Here is a 24,039-nt window from a genome sequence, read left to right on the forward strand (position 1 = left end):
CCCATGGACTGCAGCCTACTAGGCTTCTCCGTCCATGGGATTCTCCAGGCAAGAACACTGGAGTGGGTTGCCAGTTCCTTCTCCAATGCATGAAAGTGGAAAGTGAAAGTGAAGTCGCTCAGTCGTGTCTGACTCTTAGCGACCCCATGGGCTGCAGCCTACCAGGCTTCTCCATCCATGGGATTTTCCAGGCAACAGTACTGGAGTGGGGTTCAATAGTGAAAGTTAATAACAGACTAGAGCAACCCAGTGAAGACAGGTCGACTAAGGCGGGTCCCGCAGGAATGAAGACCTGGTTCACCCCAGCAGGTAAGGCGCTCTGACCAGCTGAAGCACCGGCTCAGGACAGCAGAAACGCAGAACGAGTGATGGGAGATGCTGGATGTGTCTACCGGTTCAGAAAAATGAGGTGGGTGTCCTTCCTTCCTTGCTTGATAAGGTGTATATACGCACACTCGCAGACACACAGACTCACACACCCACTCACTCAATCACTGACAGGCACGTATGTGTTTTTCACCCCTTTCACTCTCCCCTACGATTTTCTATAAGAAGTGGTAGGAAACTTCACAGATTAGTTTCTAGGTTACATGGTAGTCAGGTGAGACTGTGATTACAAGAGGAATTATCATCACCCGGAGATGGCGTGCTGACAGTCCATGGGGTCAGAGTCGGACATGACTTAGTGAATGAAGAACAAAACAAGAGATGGATATAAAGCTCTTTTCTGCCAGAAAGCAAGCACATTTCCTTCTATACCTGCTGCTGCGGGGAGCTAGAGGTGCTGCTGCTGGAAGGTCATATATGGGTTAAAGGGTACACGTGGATGCCCTGTCACCAGAGCGGACCTGGCAGATTTTATCTTGTGGGCTTCAGCCACAAGATGAATGTGGCTTTACACTCCACTCTGGGGTCCCATGCCTGGCTGCGGTCACTCACTCGTCTGGCGGCTGGTGCTATCCACTGGGGCGGCTACACGTCCTCTCCGTGGGGCGGCCTGGGCTTCCTCACAACCTAGCGGCTGGCCCCTATGAGCCAGTGTCCTGAGAGCTGGGGGACGGTGTGGCACGATTCAGGACCTCATCGTGTAAGGGAGGCTGTCTTGTCTGCTGCACCCTGTTAGAAATGCAGATAGGCCACTGAGGCCGGTCCATATTCACGGAGGGGGAATTAAGAGTCCACCTTGATTGGGAAGATGGCCACAGAATTTGCAAACATATTCTGGAACCACCACAGGCAGCATCTCTGGTCACATGAAACAGGTCAGCTTGGAGAGTCTATTCCAGGGATGTCAGCCACTTCCTGATCCCCGGGAGTCATCCCTTCTACCTTCTTCCTTTTATAACTAATTCCCTTGGTTAAATCCCCTCTATGTGATATACCAAGGACTGTTTTTCTTTCCCTGATGATGCTTTCTGTGGGCGTTTCCCTAGCTATCCAAACTCACCATCTGAACAGCAGAGCGATTTGCAGAGAGCATCAACTACTATCATCTATCGAGAGCCATGCTAGGTGCTGTGCGTGCTTCCTCATTAAAATGTAATGCCAGCCCTGCCAGAGCGGTGCGAGTGAGTGTACCGACCTCACAGCACACGACCTCACAGCACACAAACTGAAGCTCAGAAAGGCTCAAATAACTTGCCCAAAAACATGGCTGGGAGGAAGTCTGACTCTCAAGTACATTTATTTTTTTGGTCTTCTCATGTATGAGAACAGCTGCTGCTGGAGCTGCTGCTGCTGCTTCTGCTGCTAAGTCGCTTCAGTCGTGTCCGACTCTGTGCGACCCCATAGACAGCAGCCCACTAGGCTCCTCTGTCCCTGGGATTCTCCAGGCAAGAACACTGGAGTGGGTTGCCATTTCCTTCTCCATGAGAAGAGCTACTTCCTGCCAAAGAACTCCTTTTTCCTCAGAGGGAGTCTCAAGCTTTCATCCTAAGATACCTGCTTGAGGAATCCGGACTTAGATACTTCAAAATGCATGGAGGAAAAGAAGATAAGAGTATGTCTTGGGGAAGTGGGACACAAAGACTCAAGTACTCATCAATAACAAAAGCTATGGGGTGCGTGGGGAGAGGCAGCAGACCAGTCTGCAGGCCTGGGTTGGTCTCAGTCACCATGCTCCTGTACGTCCTGTCGGCTGCCACTGCCTCTCCTGGGGCATCAGGGATGCCCACCGGAAAGTGACTCTGACATTAACTACTGAGTATCTACCGTGAAAGCTAGTTCAGGACATTTTGTTGCTGCTGTTTAGTCACTAAGTCATATCCAACTCTTTTGCGACCCCATGGACAGTGGCCCACCAGGCTCCTCCGTCTATGGGACTTCCCAGGCAAGAATACTGGGCTGGGTAGCCATTTCCTTCTCCAGGGGGCCTCCCCGACCCAGGGGTTGATCCTGTTTCTCTTCATTGGCTGAAGGATTCTTTTAACGCTGAGCCACCAGGGAAGCGCAGTCTAATAAAAAGCTCTATTAGATACAGGGGGCACAAGTTACAGTCAAAATACAGCCAGCTTACAGGTCCTTAACAGGCTTGTTATGGATGGAATGCTTGTGTGCCCATAACATTCTCTCGGTCGGAGATATGATGTTTCAGAGGTGGGGCCTTTGGGAGGTAATATGATCACAAGGGTGGAGCTCTCACGAATGGGATTAGCATCTTTATAAGAAGCGTTGAGAGCTTTGCTGCCAGCTCCAGCGTGAGAGGAGACCTGGGCAAACAGCCCTCTGTCACCAGGAAGCTCGCGCTAGAAACCGCCCATACCAGCACCCTGGTCTCAGACTTCCCGGCTCCAGAACTGTGAACAATCAACTTCTGCTGTTTATGAGTCAACTGTGGTATCTGAGCAAGGCCGATGAGAAATATTTTATCCGATAAACAACGGGAAATTAGCTTTTTGAAGAACCTGACCCAAAGAAACAAAGGTGTGCAGAAGAAAATCGTAACAACAACAGTAATACAAAGCGATGACAGAGTGATGCTGACTGAATGCTACCAGGCAGTGTGCCAGTACACAGGACAGGCAGCCTGCCGGATCTTCACCTCGGTGACCTTATCCCTTTTTAGACATGGCCAAACTGTTCAGAGACGCTAAATAACTTGCCCAAAGTCACACAGCTATGGCAATGGCATAGAGATTCAAACCCAGCTTGCTCGTATCCCAAGCCTGAGAGCTCTTTGGGATTGGAAGGAGCAGAACCCAAAGGCAAAAAAAAAAAAGGCAGAAAGCTATTGTTCTGATTCTCAAAAGAACTTATGTCTCTGCGATAGGGCACTGGATGATCGAAACAGCGTGAGGTGGGGACAGTCTGAGAAGAGAAAGACGAAACCAGAGTCTGGACTGAAGAGATGGTGAGGGGACAGATGAGATGAGGGGACAGACCCTGCCTCCCAGCACCCTCTCCTTTCCCAGCTTCCACCGGGCCGCGTGCTCCTCCCGTGAGCGGGAGGGGAGGTGGACTCTTCAGTGCAGGACTCTTCAGTGCCGCACGAGCTCAGGCTCCCACTTCAACCTGGCTCCCCCTCGTTACAGGCACAGGGACCGGAAGGTTACCATTAGGGCCCAGGAGCCCAGACAGAGACTTGCTGGAGTTTCCTGCTTTTGTAAGAGGGCTTCTGAAGGGAACCCCCCACACCATCTCCCCAAACCTGGACGGGGGCACACACAGCCTTTGAGGCTGTTGTCAGTGGTCTGAGTTAAGAGGCTCGGGAGTTGGCCTTCGTGTGATGTCAACACGGCAAAGGGCAGGGAGAGGCCGGAAACTGGTCTGTTAATGTGCTGATTCAAACCGACACTGACACCCACCAGCCTCTGACTTCCCAGTTCTCTGACCTAATGAGTCCTGTGTTGTTTCCTCCTCCCGAAACACTCCCGTTACACGGGGAAAGCTCTGCACAGGTCTGTTGCAGGCTCCTCACTCGAGTCACCTCCACGCACCCTGGTGGAAAATCAGGAGAAATGGAAGACACCCGGATCCAGGAAGATGCTGATGGGGACTCTCACCGGAGAAAACTGAGTGGGCGAGATGGAGCTGAGGCAGACAGAGCCAAACCTCCCGCCCTGACGAGAGGCCACTGGTCCGCAGCACACGCACCACTTCTCAGGCCTCCGAGCCTCACGGACTGAACAGACCGCGGCTGAAGCTCTCAGGACAGCAGGGCCCAGAGGCACTGCACGTACAGAGACTCTTCTCATGCTAAGTCCTCAAATGTACTGGGTCCCCCTGGATAAACACGCAGCACATACATTTACAAAATCAAGGAAGTCGCATCCTGCAAACCGAGACATCTTCAAATTCAAGCAACAGGTCAAAGTAACAGACACCGTTCTGTCAAAAAGGACCATTTTATTCAACTAAACATAAAATAGATAAAAGCAAGCCAAAGTCAGGACGTTTTTCTCACCCATCCTTTCCACATTTTATGCAGTTTGAGTGAACTATAAACCACTGATTTCTTCAGACCTAAAAGAGAAAAGAAGAGAGAGTAAGAACATCGAGGCTCACTGAGTGGATGCTCACTGGAGGCGCCACGACGTTGGGACCGGAGGCTTGTCTTTGAAGTGGAGCCCAGCGGCGCTGACCGAGGGGTCTAGGAGACCCCAGGGACTGCCTTGATCGACTGGAGAGAAAAGACTGATTTCGACATCTGCTGAAGCAGAAATGCAGATGCACAGGTGCCTGAGCTCGGGGCTGAGGGAGTCCTTTCAGTGAAGCACGTGTTGCAGCCTTTGAGTTTAGCATCACGTTCCCATCACCCTCTGCCTGGAGATGCTGGGTCCGCAGGCCCGACTCCCCAGCGATTGAGACGCTGCTCCTCCTGGTCTCACGGCACCTGTGCTGACGCCCAGCGAGGCACTCGTCACACTGTGCGGCGCTCACCTATCCTTCTGCCCAGCCCTGGAGCTCCCGGAGGACAGGGCCCTGTCCTGTTCACCCCCGTGTCCCCATCGCCTAGTGTGGCCCCAGCACAGGGCAGGTGCTCAGCAAACACTTGCCGTGATGGTGCAGATGCACCTCGATCGGCCGTCTGCCCCCAGCTACGGAGTCACAAGTGCCTGAGGAAATGGGAGGAAGGCACTCTGGGGTTTGTGGCAAACCACGCGGGCACTCTTGCCCGTCAGCCTTCATAGGAGCCTATCTGCAGACAGTGAGATCATGCAGTCTGTATTTCAGGGCATGGCTCAGAGATCCCAACGGTCTTTCTCACCCTGAGATCCAGACCGGGGTGTGTGTGGCAGGTGTGACACGCCGCGTGGGCACTGCTGACGAGGTCACAAGACCGGTTTCCCAGACTCCGCGCCCTGGGGTGTGAGCACTCTAGAAAACACCCGGCCATGTTACCTGGAGGCAGTTGAGTGCACTCAGGATCTTTTACAAGGCGACTGCAGGCAGGTAAAAAGGCAGGGTACCAGTAAAATCATTAGCGAACGCTTCTAGAAACCCTGGCCTTGCTTGTGCACTGAACGACAACTGCAGAACACCAGCCTCGTCAAGAAACACGCAGCCCCTTTCCCCGCCTCCACCTCTTTCTCCCTGGAGCAAACGCTCTGGTAAACCTCACCCACTAGAGTGCCAGGACAGGAAACACATTGTGTAAGGTGGTTTAGAATTCCAGCCAGAGCAGATCAAGACAGCCCTGCAGCTGCACACAGGCTCAAGGCAGTACCTGAGACACGGCTGGACAAGGAGACGTCGACACGAGGGTCCCAGCTCAGCTTCGCCAGCCTTGCTCGCAGACTCCGGGGAGCCTAACACCTAACTAAGGTGAGCGCACCACTGCTCACGAGCACCACCAGGAAGCCACTGTCTGCTGCCAGTGGAGAGAAGCCACCCTTAATTACAAAGTCTCTCCCTTCGACGGTTCTGCCAGAGATGTTCTCAGGTAATGGCTGGAAAGAGCCCTGCAATGGGAGTGAGGAGAACGGGGTGCTAGTCCCAGCTGGGCACGGCAACTCCCCATCTCTGGGGGTCGACTTCTTGGTCTGCCAAGTGACAGGGCTGGATTACAGGGGGGTTCTCCAGCAAGGCGCCCACAGACAGGCTTCGAGGCCAGTCTGAGAACTCTCTCAAGTCACAGGGAGGTGTCCTGAATGCGCGTCTCTGCAGACATGAGTTTTAGTGTTTTTTTAGGCCTGGAGTTTTAGTCAGATTCTCCCAGAGAGCCATATTGTGCAGATGGTTAAGATCCAAGAGATCAGAGTGAGGGATCTTTTTCACCTTAATATTCCAGTTGCAACCAAAGCGAGGGACTAAACTTCATGAACCTGGAAGGGCAACATTTCCTAAAGAAGACACGAAAGGCTGCCAACCTTAAAGGACAAAACCGAAAAACTGGACTGAGTAAGGTTAAGGACTGCTCATCAAAGGACCCCAGTGAGAGAGTGAGACGACAGGCCCCCGAGTGGGCCAGTTTAGCATTCCACGTGTCCAGGGAAGGACCTGTACCCAGACTATGCAGGGAACTCAGTGCAGAGAAGGAAAGGCAGACAACTCAACAGAAAAATGTGCAAAAGCAGAACAGACACTTCACAGAAGAGGACATCCATGTAAGCGTGTGAGCAAACACCCAGACTTCCTGGTCATCAGGAAAGTATAAGTGAAAACTCCAATACGACCCATCCACTCCCCTCCCAGAGGCCCGAGCATCAACAGGATACACTACCAAGCCTGGTCCCAGGGGCTCTGCAGCAGGACTCTCCGGCCGGGAGGGCCACCGGGACACTGGTCAGCCAGCATCCACCACTGCTGGACAGCTTCACGCTTTATGACCCAGTAATGCCACCTCTGGTGGCTCACATGGTGAAGAATCTGCCTGCAATGCAGGACATCTGGGTTTGATCCCTAGGTCAGGAAGACCCTCTGGAAAAGGAAACAGCAACCCACTCCAGTACTCTTGCCTGGAGAATCCTGTCGACAGAGGAGCCTGGCGGGCTACAGTCCACAGGGCCGCCAAGAGTCAGACATGACTGAGCGACTAGCACTTTTCATTTTTTCAATTCCACCCCTAAGAAGAGAGTCAAGTGGGCCTCAGAAAGCATCACTACGAACAAAGCTAGTGGAGGTGATGGAATTCCAGATGAGCTATTCCAAATCCTGAAAGATGATGCTGTGAAAGTGCTGCACTCAATATGCCAGCAAATTTGGAAAACTCAGCAGTGGCCACAGGACTGGAAAAGGTCAGTGTTCATTCCAATCCCAAAGAAACGCTATGCCAAAGAATGCTCAAACTACCGCACAATTGCACTCATCTCACACTCTAGTACAGTAATGCTCAAAAGTCTCCAAGCCAGGCTTCAGCAATATGTGAACCGTGAACTTCCTGATGTTCAAGCTGGTTTTAGAAAAGGCAGAGGAAGCAGAGATCAAATTGCCAACATCCGCTGGATCATGGAAAAAGCAAGAAAGTTCCAGAAAAACATCTATTTCTGCCTTATTGACAATGCCAAAGCCTTTGACTGTGTGGATCACAATAAACTGTGGAAAATTCTGAAAGAGATGGGAATACCAGACCACCTGATCTGCCTCTTGAGAAATTTGTATGCAGGTCAGGAAGCAACAGTTAGAACTAGACATGGAACAACAGACTGGTTCCAAATAGGAAAAGGAGTACGTCAAGGCTGTATATTGTCACCCTGTTTATTTAACTTATATGCAGGGTACATCATGAGAAACGTTGGACTGGAAGAAACACAAGCTGGAATCAAGATTGCCGGGAGAAATATCAATAACCTCAGATATGCAGATGACACCACCCTTATGGCAGAAAGTGAAGAGGAACTCAAAAGCCTCTTGATGAAAGTGAAAGTGGAGAGTGAAAAAGTTGGCTTAAAGCTCAACATTCAGAAAACGAAGATCATGGCATCCGGTCCCATCACTTCATGGGAAATAGATGGGGAAACAGTGTCAGACTTTATTTTTCTGGGCTCCAAAATCACTACACATGGTGACTGCGGCCATGAAATTAAAAGACGCTTACTCCTTGGAAGGAAAGTTATGACCAACCTAGAGAGCATATTCAAAAGCAGAGACATTACTTTGCCAACAAAGGTTCATTTAGTCAAGGCTATGGTTTTTCCTGTGGTCATGTATGGATGTGAGAGTTGGACTGTGAAGAAGGCTGAGCGCCGAAGAATTGATGCTTTTGAACTGTGGTGTTGGAGAAGACTCTTGAGACTCCCTTGGACTGCAAGGAGATCCAACCAGTCCATTCTGAAGGAGATCAGCCCTGGGATTTCTTTGGAAGGAATGATGCTAAAGCTGAAACTCCAGTACTCTGGCCACCTCATGCGAAGAGTTGACTCATTGGAAAAGACCCTGATGCTGGGAGGGATTGGGGACAGGAGGAGAAGGGGATGACAGAGGATGAGATGGCTGGATGGCATCACTGACTCGATGGACGTGAGTCTGAGTGAACTCCGGGAGTTGGTGATGGACAGGGAGGCCTGGCGTGCTGCGATTCATGGGGTCGCAAAGAGTCGGACACGACTGAGCGACTGATCTGATCTGAAGAAGAGAGCTAACAGAAAGGCACACTTTTGCTCACCCAAAGACAGGCACCAAGACATGACGAGCAGGACTCCTTGAAACAGCCCCAAACTGGAAGCACCTGGAAGCACCTGGATTCTGCTCCCTCCCCAGGGGACAGAGGTGCAGGTCTCCTCAATCAGCTCCTCTAAATCAGGCAGCTCCTTATTCACCTAAAGCTGGTCATAATAAACTCGGATTAGGATCCAAAGTCAGGATGTAGTTTTGAAAGCCACCAGAAATCTACCCCAACATATGGCTCCTCAGGTTTTCCTTCTGTTGACTTCCAGCCCGTTTCATGTGACCTACAGCAAAATCACTACACGCGTAAGACTATGAATTTCCTACGCGACCTTAAACTCACAAGTTCAGCAACAAACAAACTTCTCCAGGAAACAATGAGAGGCAGAGATGAGACCAGGTTGAGAGGGGTCCACCTTCCTATAATTCTGCATTTCAGATCTACAGGAGAGAAAATCAATAAGCCCTCAACATTCTTGCAATTAATTTCCAAACACAGTCACCTACATCTACAAAAAAAAAAAAAATCTCTTCTGAGGTGCTTTTATTTTTAAAACGTTCAGGTTTAAATGATAAATACATCACCAGAAGAACCTTCATTCTTATTCTTTTTATTGAAATAATAAGTTTGTATTACTGAAATATGGAAGTACCAAAAAACGGGAATAAAATGCCTAGTCATAAGACATGAGAAGGAGAGCAGAGTCAGTGGCCCTTCCATCACATTCAGGAAACGTGAGGACAGATGTGAGGCGTGTGGAGTCTCTTTAGGAACAAGACTGAACCTGTTTTGGTGAAAGCTGAATCTTTTGAAGCTACAGAGGTTAAGTAGGTATTTGACCACCAAATTAGTTCTGATAGACCAGAAAATCAGACGGGGGGAAAAATAAAGCAAGAGATTTCGAAAATTAAACTTGCCATGCTCTCCTGTGTTCCCTCACCTCCAGGAAGGGCATCACCATCTCCCACTTCCTGAGTTATGAGCCTGGGAGCCGGGCCCCTCTCGGCGCCGTCTAAGCCCTGCCTGTTTCTGCCTCTCCCCACAGCCCTGGGTCAAGGCCTGCCTCCTCGCCAGGCTGGCCGTGGCGGGCTGACCGCTTTCCCAAGCAACAGCGGCACATCCCTCCGAGCTGCTTGCCAGTCTCCTGCGGCAGCAGTCTTCCGACGATCCTCCAGGGGCTTCCCTCCGCCCTCACTGAAACTCTGGATTCCCTTTTAGATTTTTAAGGGCTTTCCCCTGTCTGGCTCCTGCTTGCTTCTCAGTCAAATCTACTAACCCCAGACCCATTTCTCTCCAAGCCCCCAACTCCAGCCCAAACAGTTCCACCTCCCTCCACTCAGATTATAAACATGAGCAGCTGCAGCTCTGTTAGCAGGTTGAGTTGCAATACCATCTGTTGCTGCAGTGAAGGGAGGAGCAGGCCAGGAGCGGGGAACTCAACAGTGTCCACTCACCTGAGCTGTTGCCCTGAGACCCTGACGAGAATCAGGCCACTCCACTAACAGCACAGTCTAAGAAGTCGGCGTTACTTCTCCTGTAACCAACTCCCAGGCTAAAGGGAAAGAGAGTGTTTGGTTTTGTAAGGAGTTCTGTGCTCACCCTGGAGCGTGGAGGCATCTGATGGTAGGGGAATCTCAGAGAACGAGTAACACAGAGGGCCAGACCACTCGGGACACGTACCGCGCCACCTGTCACCGCCCCCGGGAAGGGCGCCCTCCCGGCTGCCATGGACACTTGGCTTCCACTTTGTCGAGCAAGAGAGCGATACTCAGATCCAGACTCACTCGAGTCTATACAGCACCACTAGTGCTTTATAAAGGACATACTGGGTGATCCCGGAACACACTGAGAGCTGTGTTATTAGCATCCTCTCCATTGCAAAGAAGAAAGAAAGGCTGGTTACCATCCCAAGGTTACAGAGCAAAGGCATGAACCACAACTTCAAGCCAGTCTTCTGAATGCAACCTTAGCTTAGCTCTCCTTGACCTTAACAGTACCGGAATACAGAAGTTCTTCACGAGCTAGGGAGACCCTGCCTTCTTACTTGCAGAGGGGAGGAGTGGTAATGGCTACAAAGGAGGAAAAGCGCAGCCAAGTACGCTGGGGTCTCCTGGCCCGGCAGGTGACACGTTCGCTGGCTGAAGACTGCACAGAGGCAGGACTCTGGAGCATTCTGGAAGAGGGACCCAGAAAAGCCGGGTGGAATGACAGCCGTGACGATGACAGCAGGAGGACTTCTAAGAGCGGAGTGCAGGGGCTGGGGTCCTGCAGCTTGCTGTGAAGTCAGACGACAGGGAAAGAGCAAATCAGCCACCCAGGGCCTAAGGCTGCTAGTTTGGTCCAGCTGGGGACCTGGGAAGGGGTGAACGCTAGCTGAACGTGACAGTGCGAGGGGGCAGGTTCTAAAGAGAGGTCAGGGAACTTCTTGGTAATGAGACCAAAGCGGAAAGACCAGGAGCCGTGCCAGACACTTTTATATGTCCTAAGGTAGAGTTTTCACAACCCAGTGAGACAAGAATTGTCCCTATGAAATGAAAACTCAGAAAAATTAGGCAACTTTCCCAAGTCACAGCAGTTAAGCTGGGATTTGAACCCAAGTCTCTGGGGCTCACAAACCCCTGCCCCTGGCCTGGGCCGCCTCCAGCGCGGCCCTCCACCACCATAAAGCAGAGGAGCAGGGCCCGGGGTGCAAACCTGGAGGGCATGAAGGAACGCACACCACGTCTCACAGGGCCTGCAGCCCAGTGCAGGCTGCAGACATCCTGTCACTCGGCTTCCACAACCCAAGCAGGCGCCTTCAGAGGCAGAGGCAGGCAAGCCGCGACCCGGAGAGTTGTCGGGGAGCAGCTGAGCACTCAGCCAGCGGCAATCTGGGCTCCGGGAGCCGTGAGGGGATACCTACTGCCCTCTGCTGGCGACCAGGAAGAACAAGTGGAAAGAGGACCCAAGAGTCATTTCAGGCTGAAGGGTCAAGAGATGATGAGGATGGATTTTTAAAAACCTTTTATTTGAGATAAATTCAAGACAGCATAATATGCTTGCACGTATCTTTACCTAACTTCAACAACGTATCAACTCATGGCCAATCTTGAGTTACCACCCCACCCATATGCACTTCCTTCCAACGTGTCTTCTTTCCTTCTTTCACCTTTTCATTTTATAGTTGAGCACAGGCGATTAACAAGGTTGTGAGAGTTTCAGGTGGACAACAATGGGACTCAGCCCAAACGTTTTTCTTCTGAAGCAAATCTCAGACATTGTCATTTCATCTGCAAATCTTTTAGTATGTGTTTCTTAAGAAAGATTTATTTATTTGGCTGCACAGGAGTCTTAGTTGTGGCATGCAGAATTTTCAGTTGCAACACATGGGATCTGGTTCCCTAAGACGTGAACCTGGGCCTCTGGCATTGGGAGCACAGAGTCTCAGCCACTGGACCGCCAGGGAAGTCCCTTAGTATGTATTCCTAAGGAAAATGATTGTTTAACCCCATAACACCATCATTATCATGACTAAAAAAAGAAAAAAAGAGTAAATCCAGTAGCTCCTTATAGCATAGGAAGCCATAAATAAAGAGCCAAAGTGTCCAGCCTCACCCAAGGAGGACCACAGTGAGGGAGCTGCAATCATGCAAAACACAGAGTGACAGCCTGAGCCACCCACACAAAAGAAAGCACCTCAACTTCAGCCTGGCCAAGATAAATCAGCAAGAAAGCAGATTAAATATTTTAACTGGAAACACAGAGCCATGCACCCCTGCGTGGCAGGAAAGTCTTCAGCCAAGTGGATCTGGCACCTGAGAAACTAAACTTCTGCTGACGGGCTGAACCTCCTGAAGGTTGAGGAGGATGAAGCCTGGCTGTGTCCCCACGCTGCTGGGGTGAGGCGTGAGGAGGTGTGATGGTGCAGTCGCCTGGCAGTCTCCACCCAGGGGTGAGAATCAGGCTGGACGATCACGCCCTTCTGCAGGTTCCCTCTGTGCGTTTATCCCCTGCACTGCGAGCCCCTATGTCTGTGCCTGTCTCCTTTTATAGAGGGTGAAGCCCCTGAAGGCAGGATGGTGTCGTGTTTACCTTGTAGTATCCTGCGTGGTGAGCACCTGAGGGACGCTAGGTGGACGGCTGATAGAGACTGAGTGAGAAAAGTCTGGCATCTGACGACACAAAGTGGTAGCAAGGATGGGGAAAGGGAAAAACTCATTTACCACAGGGTCAAGGTTAACTGGTAACCCACTTTGGCAATCTGACAATATCCAAAGATACGTTCAAATGCTTAAGCCCATAAAGCAAGAACAGGATGTTTCAAATTTCAAAAAAAAGAATATTCTGAGAACAAAAAAAGTAGAGATGCAAGAAATTAAAATAGCAAAAATAAAACAACAATAGAAAAGCTGGAAACTATAGTCAAGAAAGCAAAGCAAAAGAACAAAGAGATAAAAAAAAAAGAAAAAACCCAAAGGACTCATCTCAGAGGTCCAATATTTGAGTAAAAGGAGTTCCAGCAAGAGAAGAGAGAAAACAGATGGGAAGAAAGAATACATTTTTCCTATATCCTCATACTCTGAGTTTCCAAACTGGGCAAGGAGTATCCAGTATAACAGATAAAAACAGACTCACATCAAAATATACCACTGAGAAACCTCAGAGCCCTTAGAGAAAAAGACCTAAAAGGCTTCCAGAAAGAGCATACACAAAGGATTAAGAATCAGAATGGCTTTGGACCTCAACAGCAATCAGAGAAGTGAGAAGATAACCGGAGCAATGACACCAGAATTCTAAAGGACAGTTACTTCCAATCACCACCAGCCTAAGTCTCAGTCAGTCAGCTGGGAGGGTGACTAAAGACAGGCCTGGCCACACACGGGCTCCAAATCTGCCTCCCTGGCACCCCTTCCCAGAAAGTGCCTGGACAGTGTGCTTCACCAAAGTGAGGCTGTGCACCACGAGAATCAGAGACGTGAGACACAAGGGTCTCTCCCATGAGACAGGTGATGACAACTCCATGGGAAAAGAAAGGTGTGCAGGGAAGGAAAAGTGTATCAGGTGGCTCAGCAATGAATCACAGTAACACAGCCAGACAACGGAAACAAGAAGACTTCCTCAAAGCTATGACACAACCATTGAGCACAGAGAGAGGGATGGAGGGATGGATGGATGGACGGACGTACTGATGTACGGACGTGTATGTGTGTCTGTGTGTGTGTGTCTCTGTGTGTGTGTATGTGGTGGGGTAGCTGAATTCATAGATGCTGGCTAAAATTAAAAAGGAGAAGCAGCAATACCAGCTTATTATCCAGAGAACCAGCAGTGAAAACATAAATAAACCAGCAGGAGAGTCAGCTGGGGTTGTCTTTGGAGAGGAACAGCAGGGGGGCAGGGCAAGGTACTGCTGTTTTTGCAACAGTATCATGAGTAACTTTCAAAGATATCACACCTCCAGGGAAACCCTGCACATACGGAGTACCTGGGCAGCCAAGCCTTCCAGCAGCACCTCAGGCCCCCAGATTACAGCACCGTCTGCTGTTCTGTATGTTACTGCCATGTCCTAGGTTATGACCAGCAAAATCCAGCGTCTGACAAGTACTTGAAGGATACAGATAAAGCTTTACATTTTAACCCGGAGCGCTAAGGCTGCTCAATCCAGCAGGTATGTTAAGTTTGGATTTTTAAAAATTCTTACCGGCAGTGAAAATGCCTTTGGTGCTCTGTCTCATACTGGAAGGTCTCACAATTGCTGCGAGCCCTGTGAGAAAAAAACCAGCAATGATGCCAAAAAGGCCAGATGTTAGTCATCTTAACACTTTAAAAACTTGAAACTAAATATTCATTCCAGCTATCCAATAACACCAGCAACTCGATCTCTGTCCTGGTGTCAGAGCGACTAAGGAAAAGGGTTATCAGGACGGACGGCCAGGAGACCTGAGCTGCCAGCTGTGTCACCGACCAGCTGTGTGAAGCCAAGAAAATGAGCGCCCCCTCTGGGTCTGGACCGCCTCATCTTACAATCCACAGGGAGGAGGGGGTTAGGTGACCCTCGAAGGTCATTTTTTCACTTTAAACCTGCTTAAGCCTTCTGGCTCTCAATTCCAAGATGTGAGAAGACTGGGGGGAAAAAACAAACACCAAACACCACACGTTTCTTCGGAGGCAGCTCATCCTGCAACCACGCAGAGCACTCCTCAGTGAGGACGGCGAGGGGCCCTTCAGGCCCTCAGAAGGGCAGCAGAGCTCACTCCGTGGCCAGCACCACGCTAAGAAGAAAACAACTGGAGACGGGCCTCCACGTGTATCTTCAGGAGAGGCGCCCGACGCCCTAAGCACATGCGCTGCTCTGCCCGCTGGGCAGCCTTGCCTCGCAGCACCGCTGTGGTGACCTGTATCCTGCCAGGCCCGGCTGCTCCCTGGGGAAGCTCAGCAGAGAAGGGTGAGCCAATTCATAATGATCTCCTTACTGTATGAACCTGTAAGTACCTGTAACACCTCAAACACCTCAGAAGGCAGCGAACCTCTGAAGCTCAGGCTCAGATTTGGGGTTCACCCTAGGGAGGATTTTGGTACATACTGGGGATAATGTGTGAAACATTTCGGGTGCTGGACCTAGTGCATACAACATGAGACACACCGAGGGGGCATGGGCCCAGGAGAGTGGTGTTCTTGATGTTGCAAGAGCATTAAACACATCACCAGTCTCCTCCTTCCTCAGACCACCATGGAGAACAAAGCCACGTCTTTGCAATAACTCCTAAAAGTTATGCTTTTGGACCAAAAGAATCATTGTTTTCCTCTCTAAAGTGATTTAGGACTGAGGGATCTAAAAATAGAAGGAATTTCAGCACCCTACTTCAAATGAATGAGAATTTAGGCTGGGAAAAACCCCAGACTGTCAGCGCTCTCTTCTTCCTAGAGGCAATCTCTCTCCATCTCTAGGCCAGAAAGAAGAAAGAAGCCGTCTCAGCCACAAAGTTTGCCTCCCTCCTCCCGCTACCCCCGGCCAGCACCTCCTCCCTGTCAGATTCACGTACATACCTAGACGCACCACGTCGCCACAGTCGGGGTCATGAGCAACTTGTAATAAAGTCTCTTCCACGTCTCTGTTTTTTCCAGGAGGGTCCATAATATGATTTATTTGCTGCTGTAAGGTTTTGGGCAATGTCATTAGCTGAGTGAATTGTCCTTCTGGGCTTTTATCGATCTAAGGGGGAAAAAAAAATTTGATGCCTATGGAAGTGCTCTGATTGCTATAAATATTCAAAGACACAAGGCTTCTCCTTAAAACCACACAAAGAGAGTATGAACTCACATTCTAGACTAGGCAGTGTGCTAAGGAGACTCTCCTTTCTGAAACTGAATGCCTGAATGTTAAGGAGTCTCAGCTCCTTCAAACAAGCCAATCCTTTTCCTAGAATATTCTGTTTGTACCTAAGAAGAGAAATTTCTTTCAAGAATCAATTTGTGACTCTCAGTTTAAAATTTTTTTTCTATTTGTCCTAAATCCAGTAGTTAAGGAAAGTGAAGATTCAGGTAAAGCTGACACCCCAGCAAATCAAGCACTCATCTTAAACACAGGGACAAATTAACATGCCAGGATCACACAGCCAGTCAGAGAGCAGGATCTAAACTTGCATCTCCTGTCTGAACTGTAGGAATAAACTGATGACAGAGACCAACCTTTATTCACCTTTAATCCCCTGGCACATAGTAGGTACTGAAAAAACAGTGGCTGAATAAGTGGATGAATAACTGTACCAATAAATCTTAGTTGTCATTATTTCTTAAACAACAGTAAGTTACACCAATGGTTTTTGATCCTAATGTATTCTAAAATATATCAAGTTTAAAGACAAACACAGAAATAAAACATATGTAAAACTATGCATTAGACTTTACTTGGACACCTTCGGATCAAAATTTAGCCACAGAGCTGGGTCCACACCCAGCTTCCCTAACTCCTAGTCTAATATACTTTACTTCATGGAACTAAATTTTTCCAAAATCGTATAAACACCGACTGCCTGCTAAGGTGAGAAGCAGTGTCAGTGCCCTCAACAGCTCATCACATTATTCTCCCAGTAACAATGTCCTGTGTTATTTTAACAAGTGTTTAGGTTTTAACTTGAAGAGAACAGTAAGAAACAAAATTAGACAAACGAATGTATTCAATTTTAGATTCAGATTTCTCAGATATGACCATCTTTCTTAATAATCAGAATTCACGCACTCTACCATTTTTTTCATTAAACAAATATTTATTGAGTACATGCCTAATATCTGGATTTTCGAGTTTTATCTATAAAGTCTTTGCAGAAAAGAATAAAATGCTATTAGTTAGAGGCTCCACTAAGGTGAAGGGTTTCTTTAACCTAAATGTTTCATATTAATCATTGAGATTTTCCTAAATTCACAGGATTCAATCTCTACTTATCTTTCACTAGATAAATGACCCAAAAATGTGAATATCCTGTAAAATATGCTAGAAATGACGTTTATAGACTCATATTTTGGGGCTGAGTATTGAGATTAGTCAATAGGATCTTATATTTCTCTAAGTCTTTACCTATGAAACTTCCAGGAATTTTAGAGATGCCAAAATGGCTTGAGTAATATGAGGAATCAGAAAATAGCATTTGCCACTGCTTTCTCTGGAGGAAACAAATGCACTGGAGTTTCTGCTTCAAAGTATGTGTTTAAAAACAAAATATTAGATGACATGTTCAAAGAAGTTGCAAAATTCTAATCATCCTTACTCTTTAGTTCTCATTAAAACACGAATGTGAAAGCAGTTAAATTATGAGTCACATTGCATTTTAACAGCAGATATGGAAAAGACCACCTGTTGTACGACTCCATCTACAGAAGTATCTGGAACAAGCAAATCCATGGAGCAGAGAGTAGCTTAGTGGCTGCCTGGGGGAGGGGAAGCTAGGGACTGCTAACGGCAATGGAGTTTCTCTTCGGAGTGATGAAAATATTCTAAAATTAGATAGTGGTGATGGTTGCACACCTCTGTGAAGAGACTAAAAACCACCAAATTTTATGCTATGTGAATTATATCTCAACAAGGCTGACATTTTTAAAAAGCAGATACAGTCATATGACAGCAGCTGCTGTGCTGTACCAATCAGATCCTGCTTCAAGGCCAAGGTACTCATTCCGCTACCTGCTGGGAACGTTGGCTGACTCCTTTTCTCAGAGTCCCTCCTAGAACTGGCTACAGCCAAGGGAGCTGCCTCTTTCCAAAGACTGGAAAATGCAGGGGTTTGAAGGCCTGGCCTCCTTCCTCCAAGTGGGGATAGCTCAGAAGAGCCATCAAGTTCCACGGTGCCAGCACACGATCAATCAGATGATGTCTTCATTTCAAAACTCCCCAAACCTGATCCTACACAACTGGTACCAAGAGTAGTCCTAGAAAGCATACTCTTCAGATGGCGCGTTGGAGCTGTCCCGATGGAGAAGGCCAGGTGCAAGTCTCTGAAGCTGCCATTCTCGCCCTCTGGTCAAAAGAGCAATGAAAAAAGAAAACCACATCCCAGGAGAAATGGCAAAGACTGATGTCACACGTAGACCTAAAGGATACAGGGTGCAATGTTTCACTGTATATGTCAACCTGGCTGGGCTACACGGCCCAGTTGCTCGGTCAAACTTTAGTCCAGATGTTACTGTAAAGGCATCTTTTTAGATGCAATTCACACCGAAGCCAGCAGACACTGAACAGCAGAAGACCCCCTTTAATGTGGACAGACCTCATCCTGTCAGTTGAAGACCTTGTGAAGAAAGACTAAACTTTCCTGAGGCAGAAGGTCTGCCTCCAGACTGCCCTTGGACTCAAGAGAACAGCAGACTCGTCCCTGGGTCTCCGGCTTGACCTGCAAATGTCAAACTTGCCGACCCTCACAATGCAGCGAGCTAATTATTTTGTGTGATCTCATGTTCGTCCACTACATCAAGGACACATTGCTGCTGTCACCTGGTGAGTAGTGAGGGGCAAGGACAGTGGCGGCCTTGGTAGCTGTATGCACTCCAAAGGGTAAAAGAGAAACTCCATGAAGTCTGAGGAGCCCAACGCAGCAGGGAAGTCTTCAGGGGTCAAGAGATCTGGAGTATGCTGGGACATCCTCGCCAAAGTAAAAACAACTCAGGAAATCTCTACCTCTCATCACTAAGGAAGAAGTGCGCTGACAGGCCTCTTCAGGTTTCGAGGAAAAATAAGGCAGACATACAACAAGAACAGAATGCGATATATATATATATGAAAAAAGAACATTCAGAGGAAATTAAAAATTCAACAGATCTGTTGGAAGATCAACTCAAAAAATTATTCTGGAAAGCAGAACAAAAAAAAATAAAGAAACAGGAATGAGGGGGAAAAAAACCAGACAAGGAGGTCCAACAACTAACAGGAATTCTAGAAAAAAAATGAAGACAATGGATATGAAGGAATGGTAGAAGAGAATTTCATTACAGAAATGAAAAAATCATTTCCTAGAATTGAGCATCGTGCATTTCCAGAACAGAGTCACAAAGTGCCAGAATAATATGAAAAAACCATGGGAATTTCCTGAAGGCTCAGTGGTGAGTGCACTTCCACTGCAGGGGGCACAGGTTCCATCCCTGGTCAGGGAACCAAGATCCCGCAAGATGTGTGGTGTGGCCGAGCAAAACGCAATGATAGCAACAATGATGAAAAAGCATACACAAGGCAAAGGCAAATCATCATGAAATTTAAGAATACTGGAAAAAAAGGAAAAAACACTAAATAGTATCAGAGAGATAAAAGATCACATCCAAAGGATAGGGAATCTGAATACTGTTGGACCTTTCTTTTTTTTTTAATATGTTGGCTGTGCCCCAGAGCATGTGGGACCCTAGTTCCCCAACCAGGGGTCAAATCCATGTAGGGTCAAATCTCTGCATTGCAAGGTGGATTTTTAACCAGGGGACCACCGGGGAAGTCCCTGTTGGACTTTTTGGTGCAACAGAAGAAACTAGAAGAAATAAAGCCATGACTTAAAAAACTTCTGAGGGAAAATTACTTCCAGCCTAGAATCTGATGTCTAACCTAAACTCATCCATCAGTTTAAGGGTAGAATTTCCAGATGTATAGGATCTCAAAAAATTTACCTCTTTCACAAGTACACATTTTAGTACTTAAAAGTATAAACTGTGAAAGAGGAAAAGTTCAAGAAAACCAAAAATTAGCAAAAGGAGAGGGGAAGAAATTCTCAGGTGATAATGAAACAAAGCTCCAGAGAAGAGCTGTGCAGCGTGTCTAGAAAGCACCCAGTCATGAAAGGAACGGGGGACTCAGGACTCCAGGAAGAATGTCCCCAGGAAAAGCAAGAAACAGAGAAAACACCTGATGTGTTTGTCTACAATGTAAGATGTTTCATAGATCTGTAGGAGAGTTTGAGGGTGAATTAGTTACAGGTATGTACAAAATACAAGACCTTCTAGAACCAACATCAAAAGAAGATGTCTTTTCCATCATAGGGGACTGGAATCCAAAAGTAGAAAGGCAGGAGATAGCTGGAGTAACAGGCAAGTTTGGCCTTGGAGTACAAAATGAAGCAGGGCAAAGGCTAAAAGAGTTTTGTCAAGAGAACACACTGGTCATGGCAAACATCCTCTTCCAACAAAATAAGAAGACGACTCTATACATGGACATCACCAGACCGTCAATACCGAAGTCAGATGGTTTATATTCTTTGTAGCCAAAGATGAAGAAGCTCTATACAGTCAGCAAAACCAAGATCTGGAGCTGACTATAGCTCACATCATCAGCTCCTTGTTGCAAAATTCAGACTTAAGTTGAAGAAAGTAGGGAAAATCACTAGGCCATTCAGGTATGACCTAAATCATCTTTTATGATTATACAGTAAAAGTAAGAAATAGATTTAAGGGACTAGATCTGATAGACAGAGTGCCTGAAGAACTATGGACAGAGGTCTGTAACACTGTACAGGAGGTGGTGACCAAAACCATCCCCAAGAAAAATAACTGCAACAAAGCAAAATGGTTGTCTGAGGAGGGCTTACAAATAGCTGAGAAAAGAAAAGAAGCGAAAGGCAAAAGATAAAGGGAAAGATATACCCATCTGAATGCAGAGTTCCAAAGAATAGCAAGGAGAGGTAAGAAAGCCTTCCTCAGTGATCAATGCAAAGAAATAGAGGAAAACAACAGAATGGGAAAGACTAGCTATCTCTTCAAGAAAATTAGAGATACCAAGGGAACATTTCATCCAAAGATGGGCACAATAAAGGACAGAAATGGTAAGGAACTAGAAGCAGAGAGACTAAGAAGAGGTGGCAAGAAAAAAAAAAAAGAAGAGGTGGCAAGAACACATGGAAGAACTGCACAAGAAAGGTTTTAATGACCCAGATAACCCAGACCATGGTGTGGTCACTCACCTAGAGCCAGACCTCCTGGATGTGAAGTCAAGTGGGCCTTAGGACGCATTATAACAGACAAAGCTAGTGGAGGTGATGGAATTCCAGCTGAGCTATTTCAAATCCTAAAAGGTGATGCTGGTAAAGTGCTGCACTCGATATGCCAGCAAATTTGGAAAACTCAGAAGTGGCCACAGGACTGGAAAAGGTCAGTTTTCATTCCAATCCCAAAGAAAGGCAATGCCAAAGAATGCTCAAACTACTGCACAATTGCACTCATTTCACACGCTAGCAAAGTAATGCTCAAAATTCTCCAAGTGAGGCTTCAACAGTACCTGAACCAAGAACTCCCAGGTGTTCAAGGTGCATTTAGAAAAGGCAGAGGAGCCAGATATCAAATTGTCAACATCTGTTGGATCATAGAAAAAGCAAGAGAATTCCAGAAAAACATCCACTTCTGCTCCATTGACTACACTAAAGCCTTTGACTGTATGGATCACAACAAACTGTAGAAAATTCTTAAACAGATGGAAATACCAGACCACCTTACCTGCCTCCTAAGAAATCTGTATGCAGGTCACGAAGCAACAGTTAGAACCAGACATGGACCAACGGATTGGTTCAAAATTGGGAAAGGAGTATGTCAAGGCTGTATATTGTCACCCTGCTTATTTAATTTATATGCAGAGTACATCATGAGAAACGCTGGGCTGGATGAAATACAAGCTGGAATCAAGACTTCTGGGAGAAATATCAATAACCTCAGATATGCAGATGACACCGCCCTTATGGCAGAAAGTGAAGAGGAACTAAAGAGCCTCTTGATGAAAGTGAAAGAGGAGAGTGAAAAAGCTGGGTTAAAATTCAACATTCAAAACACTAAGATCATGGCATCCCATCCCATCACTTTCTGGTAAATAGGGAAACAATGGAAACAGTGACAGACTTTATTTTCTTGGGCTCCAAAATCACTGTAGATGGTGACTGCAGCCATGAGATTAAAAGATGCTTGCTCCTTGGAAGAAAAGCTATGACAAACCTAGACAGCATATTAAAAAGCAGAGACATTACTTTGCTGACAAAGGTCTGTCTAGTCAAAGCTATGGCTTTTTCAGTAGTCATGTAGAGATGTGAGAGTTTGACCATAAAGAAGGCTGAGCACCGAAGAACTGATGCTTTTAAGCTGTGGTGCTGGCAAAGACTCTTGAGAGTCCCCTGGACTGCAAGGAGATCAAACTAGTCCATCCTAAAGGAAATCAGTCCTGAATATTCATTGGAAGGACTGATGCTGAAGCTAGAGCTTTAATACTTTCATCATGTGATGTGAAGAACCAGCTCATTGGAATAGACTCTGATGCTGGGAAAGACTGAGGGCAGGAGGAGAAGGGGGTTGGCAGAGGATGAGATGGTTGGATGGCATCACTGACTCAAGGCATGTGAGTCTGAGTAAATTCAAGGAAGCTCAAACAGTGAAGGGCAGGGAAGCCTGGAGTGCTGCAGTCCATGGGGTTGCAAAGAGTCAGACATGACTTAGCAACTGAACAACAACAATGAGAAAATCAAGAAAGTCAGAACAAATGGACTGATTAACTCCAAGAAAAACAAAGTTGTACAGGAAACTAAATTTCACAGTAGTATATCTCAGCAATGAAAAAAGCCAGTTGTCCTAATAAAGTAAATATTGACTATTAATTTAAAATTATATAATAATTATTATACATGCATGCTCAGTCACCTCAGTTGTGTCCAACTCTTTTCAATTCCATGGACTATAGCTGTCTAGGCTCCTCTGTCCATGGGATTCTCCAGGGAAGACTACTGGAGTGGGTTGCCATGCCCTCCTCCAGGGGATCTTCCTGATCCAGGGCTCGAACTTGGGTCTACTGCATTGCAAGTGGATGGATTCATTTTCCCAGATGGACCATCTGGGAAGCCCATGTAATAACTATATATGGAGCATAGGTGAGTGGTGGTGGGGAGAGACAGGGAGAGAAAGAGATAGAGCATGAAAGAGTGTGTGTGTGTGGATGGAGTGCATGAGAGTAAAAAAACCTCACGTTCCATAAAAAGATAACAAAAAAAGTACAAAACTTTTTTAAAAATCAAGAAATAACAGTCAAGTCATTTTACTTGTAAATATGGAAGTAAACACCAGAAGAATCAGTGAAGGAGATGAGACCAGTTGCTCTGGGAAGTAGCACAGACAAGTAGGAAGCTGTGCAGCACGGAACTGCTGTTTTTTGTTCAAAACCTTGGGGTATCACCTGGGTTTTAAAGTGTGCAGGCATCACTTTGAGAAAAGTAAAAATTAAAAACAAAAAACCTCAATCTAAAGCAAACACGGCAAAATCTGTTAAACTGAGTGGTGGGTTTTCTGGGCATTCATGGTGTATTCTCCAATGTTACATTCAAAATAATTCCTAGTTTTTAAAGTTGCCTTTCAGTTCTAGAAATACCATTAATTTGTTATTCAACATGATATTAATTGCTTGTATTAGTTGGAAAAGAAAGAGCATTAAAAAAGTAGAATGGTGTTATCTTAAAGATAAAAAAACCATGAATCTTAAAGTTAAAAAAATCTTAAATCCAAGTTACATTTCTCAAAGGAGGGGCTCTTCTTTATTTTCAAAAAATTTAGTATTTTTTTGCCTTGAAAGAAAGTTTTGTCTGCTATGTCAAAAGAAAAGTCCCAGGACACAATACATATAACAAGTGGGGGAAAAACAAGCTTCAGAATAACATATATGAATACATTTATGTAAAATAAAACCAAATGAAAAAGACCAAGCCACTTCCTACATGTCTATACATGTACAAATACACACAGAAGCGCATGCAATGAGATCTGGAAGCAAACACACCAACCTGTGAATAAGACTACCTCTGGGAGGCAGATGGGTTTGGAGGCGAAGAGAAGGTAATTTCAGAGTTTGCTTCTATTTGTTTCTGATTAATAATTAATATATGTAGCAAGAAGTTCAAATGGCAAAAAAGGTACACACGGTGAAGACCGGCCCCCACCCGGCTCATGTCAGCCCCTGGCCCTTCTCCGGAGGCAGCCTCCTGTCTGTCACTAGTTTCTTATGCGACCTTTTAGCCTTATTTCAAACACAC

At 46.8% G+C, this 24,039-nt stretch overlaps 1 protein-coding gene across 1 annotated transcript in view; it reads right to left on the minus strand.

Annotated features, from left to right (window-relative positions):
- Nucleotides 1-4,324: 4,324 nt before the first annotated feature.
- TAMM41 (TAM41 mitochondrial translocator assembly and maintenance homolog) overlaps nucleotides 4,325-24,039 on the minus strand; it is a 52,378-nt gene continuing 32,663 nt past the window's right edge. Inside the window, exons 6-8 of the mRNA XM_005896117.3 lie at nucleotides 15,569-15,734; nucleotides 14,223-14,285; nucleotides 4,325-4,461 (exon numbers count right to left, since the gene is read on the minus strand). Coding sequence (XP_005896179.2) covers nucleotides 4,385-4,461; nucleotides 14,223-14,285; nucleotides 15,569-15,734 — 306 coding nt within the window. The 3' untranslated portion in view covers nucleotides 4,325-4,384. The remainder of the gene's footprint in view (nucleotides 4,462-14,222; nucleotides 14,286-15,568; nucleotides 15,735-24,039) is intronic.

Source organism: Bos mutus, chromosome 22, assembly GCF_027580195.1.
Source record: "Bos mutus isolate GX-2022 chromosome 22, NWIPB_WYAK_1.1, whole genome shotgun sequence".
NCBI lineage: Eukaryota > Metazoa > Chordata > Mammalia > Artiodactyla > Bovidae > Bos > Bos mutus.